Source organism: Tamandua tetradactyla, chromosome 19 (genome assembly GCF_023851605.1).
Source record: "Tamandua tetradactyla isolate mTamTet1 chromosome 19, mTamTet1.pri, whole genome shotgun sequence".
Lineage (NCBI taxonomy): Eukaryota > Metazoa > Chordata > Mammalia > Pilosa > Myrmecophagidae > Tamandua > Tamandua tetradactyla.
In genome coordinates, this window is record NC_135345.1 from 457,814 (window position 1) to 484,590 (window position 26,777).

The 26,777-nt window shown below is 43.3% G+C and overlaps 1 protein-coding gene and 1 non-coding gene across 5 annotated transcripts in view; one reads left to right on the top strand and one right to left on the bottom strand.

Annotated features, from left to right (window-relative positions):
* Window positions 1-26,777, bottom strand: part of GAK (cyclin G associated kinase) — an 82,511-nt gene that overhangs the window by 12,782 nt on the left and 42,952 nt on the right. For all 4 annotated transcript variants that reach the window (XM_077136171.1, XM_077136172.1, XM_077136174.1 and 1 more), the window contains 4 exons: window positions 14,331-14,525; window positions 13,469-13,586; window positions 13,276-13,355; window positions 36-229 (listed from right to left, as the gene is read on the bottom strand). In XM_077136171.1, the coding sequence (XP_076992286.1) occupies window positions 36-229; window positions 13,276-13,355; window positions 13,469-13,586; window positions 14,331-14,525 (587 nt within the window). The remainder of the gene's footprint in view (window positions 1-35; window positions 230-13,275; window positions 13,356-13,468; window positions 13,587-14,330; window positions 14,526-26,777) is intronic.
* LOC143663763 (U6 spliceosomal RNA) lies at window positions 963-1,069 on the top strand. Its single transcript, XR_013166148.1, has one exon. It is a non-coding gene; the product is annotated as a U6 spliceosomal RNA (small nuclear RNA).

Below are 26,777 nucleotides of genomic sequence, written 5' to 3' on the forward strand. Positions count from 1 at the left end.
GATGGCCCGAGCAGTGTTCTGGGAACGGGTCTTACCGAACCGGGACAGCACGTCCAGCTGCTCCTCCCGGCTGGAGAACAGGATCTTGGGGTTCAGCCCCTTCAGGCTCAGGCTGCCCCACGGCGGGGCCTCGAGGCTCGGCCTGTCCCGAGGCTCCACGGCCACCTCGAGGCTCACCTGGAACAAGTCGGGGTACTTCTCCTGGATGTCGCAGGCGTCCAGGTCGTACCTGAAGGTCACACAAGGCCCCTGTGAGGCCTGCAGAGCTAGCAGGCAGGGGGTGGGGCTGGGCGAGGCAGCACCGATGGGGTGTCGGGGCTCCTCTGCACAGCCCAGCAAGAGGCTGCCCATCCAGGCGTGGGTCCTGTCCCGCCTGTGGACAAAGGCACGGCGTCCACACTGCCAGGAATGCCCCTTGCACCTCTCCGAGCCCCTGGCATGGCCACTGAGGACACGGCCTGCTAGGGACAGCTGGCCCCCCTCCCGCGCCTCCCACCTGAGTCTTGGACAGTGCAGAGACCCCAGCCCGCAGGGCAGGCCCTCGCAGCATGTACGCCGCAGGCCTTGGAGGGGACTACGGGATTCTCCCCGGAGTGGGGCTGGCGTCTGCAGCCATGTTCCCAGATAGCTACCAGGGGCCCGCACAACCCGCACTCTGGACCCAGCCAGCTGGACGGCAGCTGTGGGCCCGCCTGGCCAGGGCCGTCCAGGGTCTGCAGGGGCCCAACCCCATGTGGGGCCCTCCGGGGGGCGGCTACACTGAGCTGTCTTGTGGTAGTGGCCCCACCCATTTCGGAAGGGGATCCGAGACATCCCACGAGACTGCACCCATAACCCCTGGTTCATCTGCATGGCGTGTCCCAGTGTCCCGTTTTATGCTCCCCAATACCTCAATACATTACACTGCTTCTTATGTATCAAACTAAAACTGTGCCCCAAAAAATGTAAAATAAAATAAACCAGTGCCCGCTTTGGCGGCACATGTTCTCAAACTAAAAGGACACAGAGATGATCCACATGGCCCCTGCACATGGATGACACCCAGACTCACGAAGCATTCCAAACCCTTAAAAAATGAACTTAAGAATGGTGAAGGAGATGAAGGAAAGTACAGAGAAAGAACTACAGCATATCAGGGTGACACGAGTGGCACCACGAGGCAATCTGAGACAGAGTACTGGAGGTGAAGGCCACAGTAACTGAAAGGGAAAATGCCCAAGGGCTTCAAGAGCAGACAGAGATGGCAGGATAAAGAATCGGCGAACTTGAAGACAAGATACTTGAAATGAGCCAGGCTGAGGAACAGAAAGGAAACAGTAAATATTAAAAGTGGAAATAGCCTAGGACAGCTGCGGGACCCCATTAAGCTCACCAAAATAAGCACGAGGAAAGTCCGAGAAGGGGAAGAATCAAAGAAAGGGGCAGAAGAGCTAGTACAAGAAATAATAACAGAGAACTTCCCAGGCTTAGCAAAAGATAAAAACGAGCACATCCAAGAAGCCCAGGGAACAACAAACACGGCAGACGTGAGGAAACCCCGCCCCATCGCGTACTGATCACACCGCAGGCACAAACGGCAAGGGGAGACCGAGAAGCTGCAGGCGACGGCAGAGTGTTACCTACAAGGGCGTCCCAGCTAGACTGAGCGCCGACTTCTCATCGGAAGCTAACAGAGGCAGGAAGGCAGACGGTGGAAATGCTTCAAGTGCTGAAGGAAAGGAAAACCATTGCCAGCCAAAAACTTTATATCCGGTGAGACTCTATTTCAAAACAGAGGGCGAGATGAAGACATTCCCAGATAAACAGAAGCTGAAGGAGTTCATGTCACTGGACACCAGAAAGCAGAGCAAAGCAGCATAAAGAAACAAGGATCTGCAGTAAAGTAACCAAATGGGTAGTGATAAATGCCAGTATTAGTGTATTATATTGCTTGGAATATAATTCTACTTCTTACTTTCTACACGTGCTAAAATACAAATGCGTAAAAGTAATGATTAATCTAGGTCTTCGGAAATACAATGTACAAAGATGTAAGCGGTAACAAAACAAAAAAGTGGGGGAACAGAAGCTACAGTAGAAGTATATGAACACACTACTAAAATTAAGTTTGTAACAAACCAAATATGATTGTTATATATCTAGGATGTTAAATTTTAACCCTATGCTAACCACAAGGAAAACATGAAAAATATATCCAGATAGAAATGAGAAGGCACTCAATATGGTACAACATAAGAGAACAAATAAATGTGAAAGTAGGTTTTAACAGAAGTGAAGGACAGAAATGGCATAAGATTTACAAAGGCTAAATATCAAATGGCAGAAGGAAGAAAAACTAATGGTATTATCAGTAGTGATTTTAAATGTAAATGAATTAAACTCTCCAGTCAAAAGGCAGAGACTGGCAGAATGGATAAAAATGCATGACCGAGCTGTCTGCAAGAGACTCACCTCAAAGTCAAAGACACAAGTAAATGACAATGAAAGGATGGGAAAAAATAGTAACCAAAAGGGAGCTGGGGTGGCCACATTAATATCAGATAAAGAAGACTGTAGATAAAAAAAAGTTACAAGGGACAAAGATGGTCATTACATACTGATAAAGGAAACAATTCAACAGGAAGCTGTAAAAATTTTAAATATATATGCACCTAACAGCAGAGCCCCAAAATATATCAAGCAAATTTGAAGGAAGAAACTGACGGCTGTACGTTAATAGTAGGAGACCTTCACACACCATGCTCAACAACGAGCAGAGGACCTGAATGGCACACTAACCCGACCGGGGCTCAGACACGGACAGAAGGACGCACCCAGAGGAGACAGAACACACCTTCTTCTGCAGTGCGCCTGGATCATTTTCCAAGACAGGCCACGTGTTGGGTCATAAAACAAGTCTCAATAAATTAAAAAAATACTTAAACCATAAAATGTCTATTCTCTGATCACCTCAAAATGAAATTCGAAATCAGTAACAGAAGGAATAAGGGAAAACCCACAAATATGTGGCAACTCAACACCATACTCTTAAACAACCAATGGGTTAAAGAGGAAAGCAGAATTGAAATTAGGAAATATCTTAAGGTGAACAAAAATGAAAATACTGCATACCAAAACTTAAAGGATGCAGTGAAGGCAGGAGTGAGAGGGAAATCTGTAGCTCTAAATGCTTACATTAAAAAAAAGAAGAAGAAAGACTTCAAACCAGAGGTCTAACCTTAAAACTGGAAGAACTAGAAAATGTAGAGCAACTTAAGCCCAGAGTGAGCAGATTAAGGAAACACAAAGATTAGAATGGAGATACATGAATTAGAGAACAAAGAAAAAAAAATAGAATCAACAAAACCAAAAGCTGGTTCTCTGAAAAGGTCAACAAGATGGACAAGCCTTTAGCTAGACTGACAAAGAAAAAAATGGGAGAGGATACAAATAAAAGAAATTGGAAATGAAAAGGGGGACTTTACTACCACCTCCACTGAAATAAAAACACTGTAAACAAATACTACGAAAAACTGTATGCCAATAAATTATATATCCTAGATGAAATGCACAAATTCTTAGAAAGAGCAAACTACCCATATTGACTCTAGAAGAAATAGGAGATCTCAACAAACCAATTACTGGTAAAGAGACTGAACTAGTCATCAAAAACCTGCCAACAAAGAAAAGCCCAGGACCAGATGGCCACAGGGGAACTCTACCAAACATTCCAAGGAGATGTAACTCTGATTCTGCAAAAAATCTTCCAAACAACTGAGGAGGAGGGAACACTCCCTACCTCATTCTACAAGGCCAACACCACCCTCATACCAAAGCTGGATAAAGGTACCATGAGAATACTACAGATTAACATCTCTTATGAATACAGACGCAAAAACACACACCGAAGTCCTAGCACACCAAATCCAACAGCGTGTTAAAGAAATTATACAACATAATCAAGTGGGATTAATCCCTGGTATGCAGAGTTGGTTCAACATGAGAAAATCAGTTAATGTAATAAACCACATTAACACAATAAAGGAAAAAAAACCCCATATGATAATCTAAATTGATGCAGAAAAGGCATTTGACAAAATCCAGCACCCCTTCTTAATAAAAACATTAAGAAAACTAGGAACAGAAGGAAACTTCGACATGAACATCCTACTTGATGGTGAAGGGCTGAAGCTTTCCCTCGAAGGTCCGGACAAGGGTGCCCAGTGTCACCACTGTCATCCCACACCCCTCTAGAGGGTCCTGCCAGAGCAAACAGGCATCCAAATTGGAAAGGAAAAAATGAAACTTTCCCTATTTGCAGCTGACAGGTTCCTGTACACAGAAAATTCTGAAAAATCCACAAGGAAGCTCCTACAGCTAATAAACGATTTTGGCAAAGTAGAGGGTTAAAGATCCACATGCAAAAATCAGGGGTGTTTCTATACATAGCAATCAACAACTGGAACAAGAAATCAAGAGAAAGATTCCATTCTCAGTAGAAAATAAAAGAGCCAAATATCTAGGAATAAATCTAACCAAGGATGTAAAAGACGTACACACAGAAAAAAACAAAACACTGCTAAAAGAAATAAAAGAAGATATAAATAAGTGGAAGGACATTCCATGTTCATAGATTGGAAGATAAGATATCAATATTACCCAAAGAAATTTAGAGGTTCACTGCAATCCCAACTGAAATGCCAACAACCTTCTTGGCTGAAATGAATGGAGACACCCATCATCAAATTTATATGGAAGGGTAAGGGGTCCCAAACAGCTAAACCAACCTTGACAAGAGAATGAAGTTGGAGGTTTTAGTAGTCTGTTAAGCTGCCAGAATGCAATATACCAGAAATGGAACAGCTTTTATAAAGGGAATTTACTACATTACAAGTTCACTGTTCTAGTGCCAAGAATCCATCAACCGATGAAGGGATAAATAGAATGTGGCATGCACATGTGTATATGTATGTTATATATACACACACATAGACATAGACACACACACACACACACACACACACACACACACACACACACACACACACTGGAATGCTGTCCCGCACTGAAAAGGAATAAAGTTCTGATTCAGGTGAGAACACGTGGGAACTGTGAAGGCAGCATGTTGAACAAAATAAAGCAGACACAGAAGGACAGATTTGTAAGATCTTCCTGATCTGAAAGAATTAGAGTAAGGAAACTCATAGCCAGAACCTAGAATCCAGGCTCCCAGGACTGGGGGGACTGGGAACGAAACGTGGAGGTTTAAGCTGTACAACCTCCTGCATGGAAGATGGAGACACTCTGGTGGTCGATGGTGGCACAGCTCTGTGAGTGCAGAGTGCAGTTAACAGCACTGAAAAATACATCTGCACATGAGTAAAAGGGGACATGTTAGCTGAAAGGCCAGCTGTCTTTCTAGCCAAAATTCTTTATTTCTTGGTTACACGGCCCCCACACAGGCTGTGCTCAGGTGGGGGAACCGGGCCAGCGAGGGGGCAGTGACTGATGTCCCGAGAGGTCATAAGGGCTAGGAAAGCCGCCAGCAGATCCCTGGGGTCGGCCTGGAGCCCCTGGCCCTCACAACCTCCCGGAGCCACGAGTGGAGGGCAGGCTGAATATAGCTAACAGACTAAAAGTTTCAAAACTCCATGGAGCACGAGCGCACAGCAGACGTCAGTGGAACCATGGACTATAACCAGAGGCACAGCTGTAAGAGCGTGCCAGCCTTCACGAGGCTCGTAGCAAATGCCCCACCCTGATGCGAGGGGCTGCTGGTAGGGTAGGGTGGGATGGGGGAACCCTGTCTTTTACGCACGACTTCTCTGCAAACCCTCCACTTCTCTAGTAAAGGGGGAAACCCAGAAAGGGCGGGGTCCCTCCTGTTGGAGGGACCAACGCGGAAAACAAGAGAAGGAAAAACCCAAAGGGGAGGGCTGGCCGGGGCCGGGGGCTGCCAGGGTGGTGCGGCGGGTGTGGGGGGTTGTGCCAGGGTGGCCCGACAGCTTCACCCCAGACCAACTGCGGGGCACGGGGGCAGGGCAGCAGGCGCGGGCCGGGCGCCTCTCACTTCCCTGGACTTGACGCCACAAACGTGCAAGCAAACATCGCATAGATTCAGTCTTCCCACAACTCCAGAAACATGGTCACTGCGGATGGGCCGAAAACAAAAAACGACCTGCGCGTCAGGAAGTGGCCATGCGCCTGGCGGAGAGGTCAGGAGCGCGGGGCCAGCTGCCTTTCCAGCCAAAATTCTTTCTTTCTTGGTTACACGGCCCCCACATGGGCTGTGCTCAGGTGGGGGACACCGGGCCAGCGAGGGGGTAGTGACTGATGTCCCGAGAGGTCACAAGGGCTAGGAAAGCCGCCAGCAGATCCCTGGGGTCGGCCTGGAGCCCCTGGCCCTCACGACCTCCCAGAGCCACGAGTGGAGGGCAGAGGAGAGGGAGCCAGGTGGGAAGGGTCCGGGCAGGGGCGCAGGGCTGGGGTGCTGATGGCCAGTCATGCTGAGGCTCCGGCCAGCCCCGCTGGCCCCCGGGACTGCAGCCAGCTGCCCAGGGTGGTGAGGGAACAATGCAGGGCGGTCTGTGGCAGGGACAACAGTCCAGGCCCCTGGGTTCGGGACACCAGCAGGCAGTCCCTCCGGACAGGCAGCACAGATGGCAGCACCACCCCTGTCCAGCTTCTAGGATGTACCCAGGGCCATGTGTCCAGCTGACAGAGGGACGCAGTCAGGTTACTAGACAACCAACCCTCCTCCCCGCCTGCTGCCCTGTCCCCACCACCCTGCACAAAGCAACGCCCGCCCTGAGCTGCACGCCTCTTCTGTGTCGGTCGCAAATCCACAGCTCTGGCCTCGGCTCTCGGCGGGTGCCGAGTGCTGTAAGAGCGCACGCCAACAAGGCTCGAGCTGGTGTGGCGAGCACTTGGAGGAAACGTGCACCGAGGGTCAGGGCAGTGGAGGAGGAAGTGCCAAACACACGCTCAGCCACACATGGACAAGTGAGCGCCAGCTACCAGAACCCCCTTCCCCAGAGCTTGGGAAAACGGGTGGGGGTGGGGGGGTTCTCAAGCTGCCCTGCACGGCTGAACCAAGGACAAGGCCCAGTACGGATGGCCGGACAGCCGCGTGATACTCAGGCTCCCAGCTGGCCAGGCAGGAGGCCCTAGAGAGCTGTTTCGGGAACTGAGGGTGCTCCCGAGGGATCACCGTGTAAGCTCAGCACACATGGAGACAACACAGCCGACTGCAGAGACAGCAAGAGGCTTTTCTGGTTCTTCTTTCTTTGATTTTCTGAGATCCTGACATTCAAGGGGATATTTGGAAAACACTAGCAGAATACAAACCAAAGAAACAGATCTCAATAACTGTGCACGGCGGGGGGCACAGACTCTGTGCAAACAGTGCAGAGAAAAATCACCGCACAGACAGACTCTACAGCCTTTACACGAGGCCCCCTTCCAAACAGAAATCAGCAAACCCTGGAGAAGGGAGAGAATGTAACGGTCAATTAGCACGTTATAATATACAAGTGTCCAGATCGCAACAAATAATCACAAGGAATACAAAGGAGGAGGAAACGATGGTCCTTTCACAAGAACAAAAGAAAGCGATAGAAATGACCTGAGAAAACTCAGACATTGGAATTACTAATCAAAGATGCTAACTTTCCTGAACAGATTCAAGGAGCTAAAGGAAAGATGGGCAAATAATTAAAAGAAACTGGAAGACAGAAGGGGTATTTGACAAAGAGAAATTTTTTAAAGGAATCACACAGAATTTCTGGAGTTGAAATGTATAATAATTGAAATAAATTCTCTAGAAGGGTTCTACAGCACATACAAACAGAACAGGCCAAGAAAAAATCAGTGAACTTGAAGGACAACTGGAATTTTCGAGTCTGAGAAACGTAAACTGAGACTATAGGACCCATGGGGCACATGTGATGGAAATCAAAAGATAAAGGGCAAGAAAGATAATTTGAAGAAACAATGGCCAAAAATTCCTAAGGTTGATGAAAATACACATCCATGAAGCTCAAGGAACTCAAAATAGGGAAAACTCAGAGAGATTCAGAGATGGGCTGCTGAAAGCCAAAGGCAGCAGGAAGGACGCGATGCACAGGCTCAAGGGAGCCCCGAGAGACGGCAGCCAGTCAGGTCCTCAGCGGAGGCCCGGAAGGGCAGAAGACAATCTACAGGTATGTTTCAGATGTTAATGCAAGTGTCACAGTAGTCACCAAGAGAATAAATGATGAAAAACATACAGAGAAAGGGAGATGGAGAGGGAATAAAAATGGTACATGAGAAAAAAATAAAAAGCAAAGGAAGGCAAAATTGGAAGAAATAGGGAACAAAAGAAGATATGAGATATATAAAAATGGCAGTAGTAAGTCCTACATTATCAGTAAACACTTTAAACAGAAATGCATTAAATTCACTAATTAAAACAAAGAAATCGATAGAATGGACAAAAAAAAGCAAGATCCAGCTATAGGCTCACTTCAGACCCAAAGACACAAATAGGCTGAAAACAAAAGGACACAGAAAGATACTCCTTGCCAACAGTAACAAAAAGAGAGCTGGGATAGCTACACTAATACATGACAAAATAGATTTTAAGTCCAAGACTGTCACAACAGACAAAAGAGCACATTATACATTGATAAAAAGGTCAATTCAGTAAGCAGACATAACACCCATAAACATTCATGCACCTAACCACAGAGCCTCTAAATATGAGAAACACTGAAAAACTGAAGGGAAAAAGAGCTGCAACCTTTTTTCTTTTAAATATATGCATTTAAAAAAACTTCTAAACACTGCTTTAAATGCATCCCACAATTTTTGATAAGAGGTGTTTTATCATTCAATCAAAAAAATTCTAATTCATTTGTGATTTCTTTTTAGATTATATAGGAGTGTATCACTTGATTTTGACTTTCTAGGTATTCTTCTATTACTGATTTCTACCTCAATTTCACCTTTTGAGATGTTCTGAGACTTGTTTTATGACCCAGCATACACGTGATTTTGGTAAATGTTTCATGACCCATTCAGGAACAAAATAAAGTGATAAAATTGACCCCTTTTACCCCTGAGAAAACCAAGACATTGGAAAAACTAATCAAAGATGCCAACTTTCCTGATGTAAGTTTATCCAGTTGCTTATTGCAGTATACAAAACTCAGGTCGCGTTGGCTAAACGCACTAACAAATCTTCTCTATCCTTACTGGTTGTTTGTTTGTTCTATCGGACATGGAGTGAAAGAACTATCATTATGAATTTGGTGATTTCACATTTCGGTTCTATCAAATTTTTAAAATTTTGTGATAAAACATGCATAACAAAAATCACTTTAACCACATTTATGTGTACAATTCTGGGACATGCCATACACTGCCAATGCTGTGTAACCGTCACCAATCCATTTTCAGAACATTCTCCTCATCCCACAGCCCCCCAGCAACCCGTTCGCAGCATGTCGCATCAGTGAGCTCACACCTTGCCTGTTTCACCCCACGTGATGGCTTCAGGCTTGTCTACGTTGCCACGTGCATCAGCACCCCACTCTTTCTCAGCTGACCGATGCCACTGCACTGATAGCCCACATCTGCGTGCCCACTGGCGGACACCGGGCTGCTTCCGCCTTCTGGTTACCGTCAGCCCTGCTGCGATGAGCGCTGTGTGCAAATATCCATGCTCGTCCCTGCTTTCACTCCATCGACAGACCCTAGAAGTGGACTTGCTGAGTGATACGGTAATTCTACTTTTAGCATTTTGAGGAACCAATGAACTGTTTTCTGCTGTGACTGCACCATTTTACATTCTTGCCAGCAATGTAGAAGGGTTCCTAGTTCTCCACGTCCTTGCAAACACTTGTTATTGTCCATCTTTTAAGTGACAGCCAGTCTGTCTCATGTTGGTGAGGTGATACCTCACTGTTCTTTTTTAATTCTTAAATATGGTTTAATGCTCTTCTCTATTTCTGTACATCACAACACCACGATTTCACAGTGTAGGATCTCTGCAGAGGCTATAGAGAATGCAAAGGCTGTTTTTCACCCCCTCTTATTTACGTATTTGTATGTGTAATACATATCAGTATATACTGATACACACATCAATATTTAAAGCAATATATATCACCGAAGAGAACACACTGATTAAAGAAATACAAAAATTTGGTGTCATTTCCAAACTTAAATAGTAAAAATAAAAACTACAAAAGGAGCTGCATATCCTAAATATATCATGTGAAACAACAAGCATATTCAAAAATGTAAACAAACAAAAAAAATCATCTCTGGTCAGAATTTTTTAAGTATAATTTTAACCTGTGGCTGATTCTATGTGTAGAATGAAAGTAAAGCTTTCTGATTTTTTCATTTGCTCAACTGAATATTATTTTCTTTCCTTATATTTCTACATTAAATATTTTGATAGCACACACAAAAAATGTAATCATATCCAGTTTTTCTGGTCTTGTCATATCACATTCGACCCTAAGGCACTTCTGTGAAGAGAGCATGTTTACCTGCTCTTGGGCTTTCTGCAAACAGCAGAGCCCAAAGCAAAAGCCTTTTCCAGTGAAGCCTCCACGTCAGTGACCCGAAAGGACTCCTCTCTGGGGGCTGAAACATCACGTTACCCATCAGACTGGGTTCTGATTTGCATTTCTATAATTGCTAATGATAAGCCTCTTTTCATGCTTATTGGCCATTCGTGTACCTTCTTTGGAGAAGTGACTACTCAAATCCTTTTTCCACTTTTAAATTAGTTTGTTTTTTGTTGTCGAGTTGTAGGAGTTCTCCTATATTCTGGATATGAAGCCCACAGCAGCTACATGGTTTCCAAGTACTTCCTACCATTCTGTGGGAGAACTTTCATTGTTATAGGTCCTGTCAATTCAGGACTGTGGCATCTTCCCTTCTAGCACCGAGCATCGTCACTCTTTATCTCCAGTAACACTTCTCGTCTTAATCTCCCCTTCATGCTCTCGATTCAGCAACATCAGCTCTCTCTGTTAATGCTCATTTTCCATCACAGAACTACCAGCCTTTCTGGGTCTTTATATGCATACTCTTTTTGTTTTAAGTGTAGCTCTTGTAAACAGCACATAGATGAGTTCAGTTTTTTCTACCTGGTCCCGTCGTCTTACCTTTCCATTGGAGTGCTTAGTCCATTTACAGTAATTACAATAACTGATACAGCGGGGCTTGGTCTACTCTCTCACCATTTGTTTTCTACCCATCCCATCTTGTTCTACTTCTTTATTTCTCCACTCTTACCTGTTTGGGGATTAATCTTCTACTCTTAATGCATTTTTCTCCTCTACTAGCTCTTTATTGTTTAAACTAGAGATCACAACGTGCCGCCTTGAATTATCAGTTTATCTTAAATTGGTAATTTTAGTATTTCCAGGGTAATGCAGTGATTTTATAGTAGATTAACTTCATAAACTCCCCTCTCTTACCTTTGATGCTACCATCATTATATATTTTACTTCCAAATAGGTTTGAAAACTCATAATAAGTCAACATGACTGTTTTAAATAATTAATAAATAATTAATAAACTGGTGTCCCAGTGACCCTCACCGCCTTCTCTGCCGTGGCCTCAGGCACCCAGGGGTCTCCCTCCTGCCCTCTGCGACTCCTGCAAACGCAGCAGGCCTGCTGGGGGACCCTCTCCCAGCCTGTCTGCCTGAAAACATCAGTAACTGACTTTCACTTTTTTGAAGGATTATTCCACTGGATACTGAATTCCAGGCTGACAATTTTTTCCTTCAGCACATTAAAGATGTCCGCCAAATAAATGACTTTTGCTTTCTGCATTTCAGTTAAAAGTTAGCTTTCAGTCTTCTTGCTGTTCCTTTGAAAGTCATGTCTCTTTCTTCTTCCTCTGAGTACTTTGAACATTTTCTCTTTCATATTCAGCATTTTGACTAAGAACTGATTAGGTAGGACTTTTTCTTTTCTATGCCTTACTTGGGGTCTGCAGAACTTTTAATTCTATGGTTTGACGTCTTACATTGGTCATTTTCCCTCTCTCCTCTCTAACGGTTGCCAAGTCTTCTCATGGTGTCTCAGGCAGATTGCAAGCTCCTTTCTAAATCTGTCCTCCTTTTTCTTCCCTGCACTGTGACTTGGAAATACTTTCTTCCAATTCATTACTCCCTTGTTCTACTGTTGAACACATCTACCGAATTCCTATGTCAGCCGTCATACTTTGCAGTCCCATAATTCATATTTTTCTCCTTATGACATACTCCAGGCCTCTGGTGAAATTTCATGTCTCTTCCTGCATTTTCTTGGATCTATTAACCATAGTTACTAGTAGTGGTCCCTGTAACTAACTCCCACATGTGAATTACCTATGGGTCTTCAACCTATTGTCCTCTTGGTCTTCAGTCATTTGGTTTCTTTTCTCAAGCATATGTCTACTGTGGTCGAAAAACCATAGAAGCTCTAGTTCTTACCTTCCTCCAAAGGCGAAAAAGAAACAGAAATGAGTTGGGAATATATTGGTAGCAAAAGCCTAAGATGACAACACAAAAAAAATGCCAAAAGACAAGAAATACAAAAAGATTAAAAAGAATACTTAAGACCTGAAAATAAAGGATGAGCCATTCCAGACTTCTGACATCGCCAGCAGCAGCTGCCAGCTTGTCCTAGCCCTTACCACGTGCCAGGCCTAGGCGAGTGCTTTGCTTGCACGAGCAAATGGAATTGTACGTGGGATCGTACTGAAGACCCAGCAGCTCCCCCTTGCTTACTGGGTGGGAAACAGCTCTTTATCCCACAGAGCTGGGAAAATGGCCCAGCCAGCTGCCCACAGCACCATCCAGACTCCTGGCTGGGCCACGCCCTCGCGCCCTGCAGACTTCCAGCAGCTCCAGAGCAACATGGCGGGACAACACCGAATTCCTCCCCACCCTCCGTGGCCAGCAGAGGCTCTGTACAGACAAGGGCTCAAAGGGTGCCCAGCGTCCCACATGCTCACACTAGACGGTGTGTAAATGATGACGCTCTAAAAGGAAAGGCACTGTTAGTCCACGGTCGTCTAGGCCAAAAGGGTTGCTGTTCAATCTGTGCAGTGATGTCTCGGAAAGAAAACACCACTGTTCAGAAGAGAAGATCCAGAACCCACCGTGACAAACCACCGCTGCTTCGTCAGTCACATCAGCCCCACCCACACTGCGAAGCATTCAGGAATGTGCTGAATGGTTTTGGAATATTTGGACACCCTCTCCGCATGGTGGCACATCGCACACTTGACGCTTCTGCTACCTACTTGGCAAATTTCACAGTCGTTGCATTCCGAGGCACGAACCCAGTGTGAAACTGAATTTGGAACATCTTCATGGAAGCCATCTGGAAAGAGAAAGCAAACTGACGAGGGGGAAAGCAGAAAGACCAAGCACAGAGCGGCTCCTGCGGCCAGCCCAGATGTGGGGACAAACTGAGAAGTGCCGCCGGTCACTCACCTTGGCCTGCAGCCTTCCCCCCAGGGTGGACCGTGCGTGATAAATTACAATGAGCACGTCTCCTTGAACAGTTACGCCCAGCGGAATGACTGCTCTGCCATCCTCAATCTTAAAATCCCTAAACAACAGAATGACAAATTGCTCACGTAAGTAAAAAACGTCTTGTACTCAAGAATGACCTTCAAATGACAACAGGCTCTTTTAGCTACTATATCAACAGAAGAGTAGAACATATGGAATAAAAAGAAATAATAGGCGGAACAAATGTTAAAATAAATTTAGTTTGAAATGCTAGTGGTAAATGAAAGCGAGGGGTAAGGGGTATGGTATGTATAATCTTGTTTTCTCTATTACCGTTTTATTTCTTTTTCTGTTGTCTTTTTATTTTTCTAAATCGATGCAAAAGTTCTAAGAAATGATGAATATGCAGCTATGTGATGATATTAAGAATTACTGACTGTATATTTAGAATGGAATGATATCTTAATGTTTTGTTTGTTAATTTTTTTTTAATAAAAAAAATACTAAAAAAAAATAAAAATGACAACAGGCCCTGGCACGAGTCCTACGATTCTTCTGAAGTTTCATACACTGAAATTCTCCATTTCCTTTCATGCCTACTCTGGTACCAATGAACACAAATGGGCTTCCTGGGAGGTGACTCCAGGAAGCTGCTTCCAGGGGCCGCCCCTCTGGCACACAGTGCCACAAAGGGGGGCCTGCCGGAAGCCCACATGGCGTGGCTGAGGCTCCCTGGCTCAGAGCCGCCAATTGAAGCAGCGGCAAAGGCAGAACCCAGCAGTCCCACAGGCATGCGCCTGGGCAAACAGCATGTGCTCCCAGTGGGGCGTGCAGAACTCACTTCATCTTGTCATATTCCTGGGAGGTGGTGGCGACACGTTCATCACCCACGTACACCTCGCAGAAGGGCCTGCAGCCACTCCTCTGCTTGCTGAACAGGGGCACAGGGCTCATGACCACGGCCCTCACCAGGATCGGCTTGCTGTGCGGTGTGACGGGCTCCTCCGCCACCATGTCACACACGTACTCGATGTACCTGCGGACAGGACACAGCACATCACATCCACATCCCACACACCTCGGAGCGGTGCACAGCGTCCACACGTGTCCACACCTGGGCCCAGGCAGCACAGCATGTCACATGCGTGTTCCATGCACCTAAGCCTAGGTGGCACATGCGTGTTCCACGCACCCAGGACAGGCACACAGTGGTCACACACATGTCCAACACACCTGGGCCCAGGCAGCACAGCATGTCACATGCGTGTTCCATGCACTTAGAGCCCAGGTGGCACATGCGTGTTCCATGCATGTTCCACGCACCTGGGCCCAGGCAGCCCAGTGTGTCACACATTCACTCTATTATACGAAGAGCAGAATGCTGATTTGATTAAGGGAAAAAGAATATGCACAGAAAGGTAATTTAAGAATGCTATGTTTTCCATATTTTTAGCTTAACAGAATCAACATCACAGCCCCAATGAGAATCAAATGCAATTATACATAAGAAAGCATTTTAGAGATGTATACAGACATAAAGAATCATGATTTTAAATATTTATAGGTAAAAGTAAAAAAACGTTTCAAAATTACTCCATCCCAGGAGACAGAGCAGTCCATACAACCACGAGTCCCACCCACTTTCTGAGCTAAGACAAAGAAGCCCTAGCGGGGCCCAGGAAGTGAGCACGCGGCAAGTGACCACACATGGGTGCAGGAGAGCAGGGCCGTGAGGGAGGCGGCACCGCACAGGGGCACAGGCTGTGGGGGGCGGGAGAAGGTCCCTGGAGGAGGAGCTTCTGGGCTGGGGACTCGGTCTCTACTGCTGCAGGGCTGGGTCCTCTATCCAGATCTCACTAGTGGCAACATTCCTGTCTGGAGCCCAGAGACCCCTGCAAGCCCACGCGGCTGCTAGCAGGACCCAGTTCCCTGCAGCTAAAGAGCCGAGCCTCTCAGGCCCCAGAAGCCACCGGCTTCCAACCACAGGGGCCTCCCTAAGGCCCCCTGTCACCGCTGCCTGCATCTGTAAGGCAAGCAGGGTACTACCATGACCTCCAGATCATCTTTTCATTAACTCAAAGTTTACTGATGAGGGGCCTTAATTACATCTGACTCCCTTTACCTTTGCCATACTGAGCGACAGAATCACGGGAGTGATATCCAGCGATTCTGAAATATGTATGGTGTGTTGGTCAGGGTTCTCTACAGAAACAGAACCAACAGGAGGGACCTGTAAACAGGAAAGTTATGAAGGCATCTCACGCAATTGTGGGAATGGAAAAGTCCAAAATCGGCAGGGCAGGCTGTGAAGCTAGGGGCTCCGATGAAGAGTCTGGACGAACTCCACACGAGAGGCTCACTGGCTGAAGAGGCAGTGAAACAGCCTCTCTTCTTCCTTAAAAGCCTTCAACCGATTAGATTCTCTCAGAAGACACACCTTAGCTGAATGCAGACATAATCAGCCACAGATACAATCAACTGACTAATTATTTAATACATCAACCTTTTGGTTTATCAACCAGCCACAAAATGTCCTTGTAGCGATGGCCAGGCCAGTGCTTCCTGACCAGGTAACTGGGCCTCATCACTTGGCCAAATTGACACCAGAACCTACCATCACAGTCCCCCTCTTGTCAACCCATATCAATTTGGCAGCTATAAACGTCACCTTGAAACACACTTAATTTTCAAATAGATGCAATAACAGACATGTTTCACCTAACAATACTTAACTGTCCTGTGTAGAACCAGAAATGCACTTCATCTCTCCAGCACAGGGTGCAAGTCCTTAGATAACATTCAGTCTTTGTAAAAAAAATTCTTGGCATACAAACATTCTTTTTCAATATATTTTTATTGTAAACGACAAAAAAAGTTTTTGACATTACAATCAATGGCTCACAATATCATCACAGTTAAATATTCATCATCATGATGATTATTCTGAGCTTTCGCATCTCTCCAGCAAAAGAAAAAGAAAAATCCATACATGCCATAGACCTTACCCTTCCTTCTCACTGACCACTAGTATTTCAATCTACTCAATTTACCTTAACCTTCGTGCCTCCTATTATTTCTTATCCATACCTTCTACTCATCTGTCCATACCATAGATGAAAGGAGCATCAGACACAAGGTTTTCACAATTACATAGTCAGTGTAAAAGCTATATCATTATACCATAAACTTAAAGAAACATGGCTACTGGGACACAGCTCTACAGTTTCAGGTACTTCCCTCCAGCCACTCTAATACACCATAAACTAAAAAGGGGATGGATATCCCAGAGGACCCAGGTTCGATTCCCAGTGCCTGCCCATGTTAAAAAAAATTAAATACAAAAATAAAAAGGGGATATGTATATAATGAGCAAGAATAACCTCAAGGATAACCTCTCAACTGTCCATATAAGGTAAATTTGGAAATACACTAGTCAAAATATAAACTTTGCACCAAATAAACATTGCTTGCTTTAGTCGCACGCAAAAATTTAAGTTTTAAAATATGAATGAAATATGAATGACCGTCTATATTCAACACTCTGCAATGTTGATATTCCTTTCTTCCTCATGCAAAAACATTTTTTAATTTGTACATTCCGTCACTATCATTGTACACTCTAGGCATTCCTAAATTATACCATCTTAGTCTTTATCCTGTACGTTCCTTCTGGTTTCCCACATGCCCCCAGCCCTTCTTCCTCTATCATTCTCACATTCAGCTTCATTCAGTGTACTTACATTATTGTGTTACAATCAGGTAGTATTATACTATCCATTTCTGAATTTTTACAATCAGTCCTCGTGCACAATCTGTTTCCCTTCAGCTCCAATTACCCAATATCCACCCTATTTCTATCTCCTAATAACCTGTGTTTTTAACTGAAATTCTCCAAGTTCCCTCAGTAATGTTAGTTCGTATTAGTGAGACCATACAGTATTTGTCCTTTTGCTTCTGGCTAATTTCACTCAGCATAATGTCCTCAAGGTCCATTCACATTGTTAAATGCTTCATGACTTTATTCTGTCTTAACAGCTGTGTAATATTTCATCGTATGTATATACCACAGCTTGTTTAGCCACTCATTCATTGATAGACGTTTTGGCTGTTTCCATCTCTTGGCAATTGTAAAGAATGCTGCTATAAACACTGGTGTGCAAATGTCCGCTTGTGTTCCTGCCCTTATGTCCTCTGAGTAGATACCTGGCAATGGTATTGCCAGATCATGTGGCAATTCTATACTTAGCTTCCTGCAGAACCACCAAACTGCCTTCCATAGTGGTTGTACTATTTTACATTCCCACCAACAGTGGATAAGTGTGCCTCTTTCTCCACATCTTTTCCAGCACTTCTTCTTTTCTGCTTTTTTGATAATGACCATTCTAGGGGGTGTCAGATGACATCTCCTTGTGATTTTGATTTTCACTTCCTTAATAGCCAGGGAAGTTTTAAGTATCTTTTTATGTGCCTTTAGCGTTTGTATTTCCTCTTCTGAGAAGTGTTTGTTCATGTCCTTTGCCCATTTTGTAATTGGGTTGTTTGTCTTCTGTTGTTGAATTAAAGAATCTCTCTATATATTCTGGATATTAAATCTTTATCTGATATGTGGTTTCCAAATATCATCTCACATTGCATAGCCTGCCTTTTTACTTTCCTGACAAAGTTCTTTGATGCACGAAAGTGTTTAATTTTGAGGAATTTCCATTTATCTATTTCTTTCTTCAATACTTGCGCTTTGGGTATAAGATCTAGGAAGCCGCCACCTATTACAAGCTTTATAAGCTATTTCCCTACATTTCCTTCCAAAAGTTCTATGATCTTAGATCTAATGTTCAGGTCTTTGATCCACTTTGAGTTAATTTTTGTATAAAGTGTGAGATATTGATTCTCTTTCATTCTTTTGCATATGGATATTCATTTCTCCAAGTACCATTTACTGAAGAGACTGTTTTGTCTCAGGTGAGCTGGCCTGACTGCCTCATCAAAGATCAATTGTCCATAGATGAGAGGGTCTATATTCTGAACACTCTATTTAATTCCACTGGTCAGTATATCCATCTTTATGTCAGTACCATGCTGTTTTGACCACTGTAGATTTGTAATATGCTTTAAAGTCAGGTAGTGTGAGATGTCCAACTTCATTTTTCTTTCTCAAGATATTTTTAGCTATTCAGGGCACCCACCCTTCTAAATAAACTTGGTTATTCCACTTCTTATTTCTGCAAAGTAAATTTTTGGGATTTTAACTGGTATTGCATTGAATCTATAAATCAATTTAGGTAGACATGACATCTTAATTATATTTAGTCTTCCAACCCATGAACATGGTTTGCCCTTCCATTTATTTAGGTGTTCCGTGATTTTGTTTAGTAATTTCTTGTAGTTTTCTTTGTATAGGTCTTTTGTACCCTTAAATTTATTCCTAAAAATTTTATTCTTTTGGATGCAATTGTAAATGGAACGTTTTTCTTGATTTCCTCTGCAGATTGCTCATAACTAGTGTATAGAAACACTACAGATCTTTGAGTGTTGATCTTGTACCCTGCTATGTTATTGTACTTACTTATTAGCTATAGTTGTTTTGCTGTGGATTTTCTGGGGTTCTCGACATACAGTATGACATCATCTGCAGACAGTGAGAGTTTTACTTCTTCCTTTCCAATTTGGATGCCTTGTATTTCTTCCTCTTGACTAACTGCTCCAGCTAAAACTTCCAATATAATGTTGAATAACAATGGTGATAGTGGACATCCTTGTCTTGTTCCTGATCTTAGAGGGAAAGCTTTCAGTCCTTCCCCATGGAGAATGATGCTAGCTGTGGGTTTTTCATATATTCCCTTTATCATGCTGAGGAAGTTCCCTTCTATTCTTATTCTTTGAATTGTCTTCATCAAGAAAGGATTTGAATTTTGTCAAAATGCCTTTTCTGCATCAATCAAGATGATCATGTGGTTTTTCTGCTTTGATTTGTTGATATGGTGTAGTACACTAATTGATTTTCTTATGTTGAACCATCCTTGCATACCGGGAATAAATCCCACTTGGTCATGGTATATAATTCTTTTAATGTGGTGCTGGATTTGATTTGCAAGAATTTTGTTGAGGATTTTGGCATTTATATTCATTAGAGAGAATGGTCTGTCATTTTCTTGTAGTATCTTTGTCTGGCTTTGGTATGAGGGTGATGTTGGCTTCATAGAATGAGTTGGGTAGCCTTTGCTCTTTTTCAATTTTTTTTGATGAATCTGAGCAGGATTAATACTAATTCTTTCTTGAATCCTTGGTAGGATTCACATGTGAAGCCATCTGGCCCTGGATTTCTCTTATTTGAGAACTTCTTGATGACTGATTCAATTTCTTTACTTCTGATTGGTTTGTTGAGGTCATCTGTTTTTCTTGAGTCAATGTTGGTTGCTCATGCCTTTCTAGGAAGTTGTCCATTTCATCTAAATTGCCTAGTTTATTACCATAAAGGTTCTCCTAGTATCCTCTCATTACCCCCTTTATTTCTGTGGGGTCAGTGGTTATGTTCGTTCTTCCATTTCTGATTTTATTTATTTGCATCCTCTCCTGTTCTAGTTTGTTAGCTGCTGGAATGCAATATACCAGAAACAGAGCAGCTTTCAAAAAAGAATTTAATAAGTTTCTAATTTACAGTTCTAAGGCCAAGAAAATGTTCCAGTTAGAATAAGTCAATAGAAATGTCCAATCAAAGGCATCCAGGAAAAGATACCTTGGTTCAAGGCCAATGAAGTTCAGGGTTTCTCTCTCATCTGGAAAGGGACATGGCGAACACAGTCACAGTTTCTCTCTCTGCTAGAAGGGTACATGGTGAGCAAGGCGTCATCTGCTACTATTCTCCTGGCTTCCTGTTTCATGAAGCTCCCCGGGAGGAATTTTCCTTCTTCATCTCCAAAGTGTTGGCTGATGGACTCTGCCTCTCGTGGCTATGTCATTCTCTGCTCTCTCTGAATCTCTCTCTTCAAAATGTTCCCTCTTTTATAGGACTCCAGAAACTAATCAAGACCCACACAAATGGGTGGAGACACATTTCCCCCAATCCAGCTTAACAACCACTGTTGATTGGGCTACATCTCCAGGGAAATGATCTAATTATAGTTTCAAACATACACTATTGAATAGGGGTTATTCTGCCTTTACAAAATGGGATTTAGATTAAAACGTGGCTTTTCGAGGGGACATACGTCCTTTCAAACCAGCACATCTCCCTTTTTTCTTTTTGTCAACCTTGCTAAGCAACCATCAATTTTATTGATTTTCTCAAAGAACCAACTTCTGGTTTTGTTGATTTTCTTGACTGTTTTCAATTTCATTTATTTCTGCTCTAATCTTCGTTATTTCTTTCTTTTTGCTTGCTCTGGGGTTAGTTTGCTATTCTTTCTCTAGTTCTTCCCAGTGAACAATTAATTCCTTGATTTTTGTTCTTATTTTTTTTTATATAGGTATTTAAGGCAATAAATTTCCCTCTTAGCACTGCCTGTGTGTGTGTATATATATATATATATATATATATATATATATATATATATATATATATATATATTGGCATGGACAGGCACTGGGAATTGACTCCAGGTGTCTGGCATATCCTATAAATTTCGATATGCTATGCTTTCATTTGCCTTGAGATATTTATTGATTTCTCCTGTAATTTCTTTCTTGGCATTCTGGTTGTTATAAGAGTATGTTCAGCCTCCATATATTTTTGAATTTTCTGGCCTTCTGCCTGTCATTGATTCCCAATTTCATTCCTTTATGATCTGAGAAAGTGTTTTGTATGATTTCAATCTTTTTAAATTTATTGAGACTTTGCTTTGTGACCCTTGAGAATGATCCACGAGCACTTGAGAAAAAGGTGTATTCTGCTGTTGTGGGATGCAATCCTCTATAAATGTCTGTTAAGTCTAGGTTGTTTATTGTGTTATTCAAATTCTGCTTCTTTATTGGTTCTCTGTCTAGATGTTCTATCCACTGAATGCAGCAGGGAATGGAAGTCTACAACTATTATGGTAGAGGTGTCTATTTCTCTTCTACGTGTTTGCCTCATGTATTTTGGAGCACTCTGGCTTGGTGCATAAATATTTATGACATGTCTTTTTGTTGAATTGTTCCTTTTCTTAATACATAGTGTCCTTCTTTGTCTCTTTTGTTTTATATTTGAAATCTAATTTGTCAAATATTAGGTCAGCTACTCCTGCTCTTTTCTGATGGTTTTTTGCATGAAATATCTTTCCTAACCTTTCATTTTCAACTTATGTCTGTCCTTGGGTCTAAAATAAGTCTCCTACAGACAGCATATAGATGGGTCCTGTTTTTTAATATATTCAGCCAGTCTGTGGCTTTTGATTGGGGAGTTTAATCCATTAACATTTAGTGTTATTACTGTAAAGTCAGTACTTTCTTCTATGATTTTACCATCTGGATTTTTACATCATATCTAATTTTTTTCTCTTTTTTACCTTTACTGATAGTCTTCATTTCTACACTCTTCTCCACATCTCTCACTCCTGTCTTTTGCTATCTGCCTCTACTGCTCCCTTTATTATTTCTTGAAGAGCTGGTCTCTTGGTCACAAATTCTCTCAGTGATTTTTTTGTCTGAAAATATTTCAATTTCCCCCTCATTTCTCACGGACAGTTTTGCTGGGTATAGAATTCTTGGCTGGTAGCTTTTCTCTTTTAGAATTTTAAATATATCTTATCACTGTCTTCTTGCCTCCATGGTTTCTGCTGAAAAATCTATACATAGTCTTATTTGGCTTCCCTTTTCTCTTGCTGCTTTCAAAACTCTCTCTTTCTCTTTGACATCTGACTGCCTGATTAGTAAGTGCCTTTGAGTATGTCTAGTTGGATCTATTCTGTGTGGAGTCCGCTGCACTTCTTGGATCTGCAGTTTTATGTCTTTCATAAGAGATGGGAAATTTTCAGTGATAATTTCCTCCATTAGCCTTTCCCTTCTCTTTCTCCTTCTGGGCCACCCACAACACATATATTCATATGTTTCATATTATCATTCAGTTCCCTGAGTGACATATTTTTCCATTATTTTTCTTATGTTTCCTTTTGCATGTTGGATTCCAGATGTCCCATCCTCCAGTTTACTAATCCTTTCTTTTGCCTCTTCAAATCTAATGTTGTAGGCTTCCACTGTTTTTTTCCATCTCTTCTACTGTCCCTATCATTCTCATAAATTCTGTGATTTGCTTTTTCAGACTTTCAATTTCTTCTACTTGCTCGCCCATTGCCTTCTTTATATTCTCCCTCAACTTGCTGATTTGATTTTTGATGAGATTTTCCACCTCTGCTCGAACATCTTGAGTTAGTAGTTTCAACTCCTGTATCTCATTTGAATGTTGGCTTGTTCCTATCACTGGGCCATACCTCAAACTTCCTAGCATGACTTGTTCTTTTTTGTTGGTGTCTAGGCATTTGATTTCCTTAGTTTATCCTGGTTTTTTTTTTTTAGAATTTTTACCTAGGATTTTCTTGGTGGGTGGCTTTGTTCTCTATGTGTTCTTTATGTGAACATTCACTTCAACTTATTTTAGACCTCTAGCATAGGTTTTGTTTAATGGATCAGAATTCTCCAGTTCTTGTTTTCCATTTCTGGTTCTGTCTATATGGAAGTTTTTTTTCTTGGAGGTTCTACTTAGATATTATAGACCCAGGTCAGATTTTCCTAGACCTGACTGGCCTCCTCTCAGGAGGAAAGCATCACCTGCGTCAGTTTTCCCTGAGGGTGAGACCCAGCAGGTTGAAAGAGTCTCCTATAAAGCCTCTAGACTCTGTTTTCCTATCCTGCCCATTATGTGGTGCTTATCTGCCTACAGCTTCCCACCAGCATAAAGGGATGTGGTGCCTTTAACTTCAGCAGACTCTCCCTGCTGGGGGCATGGTTGAGACATAGAAGAGGTTGTAGGCTGGCTTTTCACTTCGGTTTTCCAGACCCTGGGGTCTGAATTCCTTGAGGGAAGGATCACACCGGAGTTGGGCTCTGCCCCTCTCCTGGGGAAGGCACAGCCTCCACAGAGTTACCTCATTTCGTCTGACCAGCCTCTCTGTCTCTCAGACAAGCTTAATTCTGCCCTTGGCTGGTGCAGTTGGAGCCTGAGAAGCCTTGTAGTTCTATCTAATGAGTTGCTAAGTAGTAGAAACAAAGCAAAACAAAAACAAAAATGTCTTTTTCAGAGCAGAACCTCCATTTCTAAGGTTTGTTAATCAAGAGTTTAAGTTGGTACATTGCTCTCTCTATATATATCCAGGCTCTATGTGTTCCCCACCCCCCTTTTTGGGTCCAGACCTTAAGTATTTTGTGCTCTCATCCAGAAGCCACTTCCCTCCCTCCCCTTTGTGCTAGTACCTTTACCTCCTATTCCAAGTTTATCTGAGCTGGGGGGCTTCAGAATTGGATCTTGGTTGAGTTAAGCCCCTGCTGTTAGTAAAATCTCTTTCCTTTCCCCTCTGGGAACCAGCCTGTGGGGGTGGTGCTCGTCTCCATGACCTGGGGGACTTTCAGTTCTGTGTGGGACTGCAGCTAGTCCAGCTTGTCCAAACTGGTGTACACTGTGTGTCCAGTCACCAATGTGGCCCCAGCAGTTGTTCTGTACTGTTCCTGCCTATTTACTACTTGCTCTGGAAGAGGAACCAAATTTCACACCTCTGTAAGCCTCCATCTTGGAACCGACCAATAACATTCACTTTTAAGCTTCATATCTGATGACTTAAATACTATAACATGAACAATACAACTTATGTCAAATGATAAGAGGAAAACAAGATATTTGCTTATGTACAAATGCAAACAGTCATAACAAAACAGGGAGGAAATATTCATACAATCAGTCCTCGTTTCTGTAACTGGTCATGTGGTTGTAGTTCATATTTATCACTACTTTCTCACACTACTCATTCCATGTTTCCTTTACCCTCAGCAAGCACTTCAGTTAGCTGTGGTTCTTTGCCTGGTGGGATGAATCAAACCTTCATTCCTGAAGTTTCTGGGCCATTGGTAGTCCTGCCTGGATTGGGTTGTTGCAGTTTTCCATTGACTATAATTACAGGCAGCACTAAGAGATACCCTAGGGGATCTACTGTATTCCAGAAAAGCTCTTCTTTACCTCCATTGTGTAGTTACAGTTATATTTTACCTTGATAGTCAGGATCAATCACCCCAGAAAGAATAATAATCCCCTTCCTTGCCTGTTGATTCAGTGCACAAGTAGCCCAAAGTGGCCAGGTGGCAGGCTTACCTTCCAGTTCAGTGGAAACACTGTTGTGTCTCCTGGTAGGAGCACTCCTCCTTTTGGGACTAGGACCTGCAGATGAGCAGAGCTTAAGGTTTCAGGGACAGGAAGCAAAAATTTTCCTAGTGGATCACTACTGGTGATAGTGAGTGGTGTACTCCCATTTCCACCCCTTGATTCATGGACCCGTGAATCCTGGCTCTGGAGGAAACAGCAGCATACAGTGGATGCTGATTCAGAGTATACACAGACTCCTGGAGAACACTGCCCCAGCCGTGCAAGGTACTGCCACCTAGCTGGAACTGTAATTTAGTCTTCAAAAGACCATTCCACTGTTCTATCAACACAGCCGCCTCTGGATGATGAAGAACATGGTAAGACTAGAGAATTCCATGAGCCTGTGCTCATTCCTGTTCTTCATTTGCTATGAATTGGGTTCCTTGAACAGAAGCAATGCTGCATGGAATACCATGACAGTGGATAAGGTGTTCCATAAGCCCATGGATGGTAGTTTTTGTAGAAGCATTGCATGTGGGGAATGCAAACCAATATCTGGAGTATGTGTCTATTCCAGTTAGTAAAAACCACCACCCCTTCCATGAAGCAAGTATTTCAATGTAATCTACCTGCCACCAGGTAGCAGGCTGATCAGCCTAGGGAACAGTGCCATATTGGGGACTGAGCGTGGGCCTCTGCTGCTGGCAGGTTGGGTATTCAGCAGTGACCATAGCCAGGATGGCGTTGGTGCATGGAAGTTCATGTTGCTGAGCCTATACATAACCTCCATCCCTACCACCATGCCACCTTTGTTCACGAGCCCACTGGGAAATGGCAGGAGTAGCTGAGGAAAGAGGCTGCCTGGTATTCACAGAACGGGTCATCTTATCCACCTAATTAATAAAACATTTTCCTGCTGAAAGCACCCTCTGGTGGGCAGTCACATGGAACACAAATATCTTCATGATCTTTGCCCACTCAGAAAGGTCTATTCACATACCTTTTCCACAGACCCCTTTGTCACCAATTTTCCAATCATGCTCCTTCCAAGTCCCTGACTGTGCTGGTTTGAAAGGATGTATGTCTCCTAGAAAAGCCATGTTTTAATCAAAATCCCATTTCATAAAGGTGGAATAATCCCCATGCAATACTGTCTGTTTGAAACTATAATCAGATCATCTCCCTGGAGATGTGATTTAATCAAGCATGGTTGTTAAGCTGGATTAGGTGATGATATGTCTCCACCCATTCAGGTGGGTCTTGATAAGTTTCTGGAGTCCTATAAAAGAGGAAACATTGTGGAGAATGAAGGAGATTCAGAGAGAGCAGAGAAGAATGACATAGCCATGAGAAGCAGAGAGCCCACAAGCCAGTGACCTTTGGAGATGAAGAAGGAAAATACCTCCCAGGAAGCTTCATGAAACAGGAAGCCAGGAGAATAGTAGCAGATGCCTTGCTCACCATGTACTCTTCTAGCAGAGAGAGAAACTGTGACTGTGTTCGCCATGTGCCTTTCCAGATGAGAAACTCTGAATATCATCGGCCTTCTTGAACCAAGGTATCTTTCCCTGGATGCCTCTGATTGGACATTTCTATAGACTTGTTTTAACTGGGATAATTTCTCGGCCTTAGAACTGTAAACTAGCAACTGATTAAATTACCCTTTTTAAAAGCCGTTCTCAATTCTGATACATTGCATTCCAGCAGCTAGCAAACTAGAACACTGACCATCCAGCCAAACCAGCAGCAGCAGCCCATGAGTCAGTATACAGACACATCTCTGGCCACTTCTCCTTCCAAGCAAAAGGAACAACCAGGCACACTTCTTGAAGTTCTGCTCAGTAGGAGGTTATCCTCCCTCACCACTGTCCTTCAGGAACATCCCAGAAAGGGGTTGGAGTGCTGCAGCTGTCCACTTTTGGTTGATACCTGCATATCTTGCAGAACCACCTGTAAACCAGGCCCGAGTTTTTTTTCCTTAGTCAAATGACTATAAGGTAATCCCCAAGAGGCCATACCTCTGGGTTG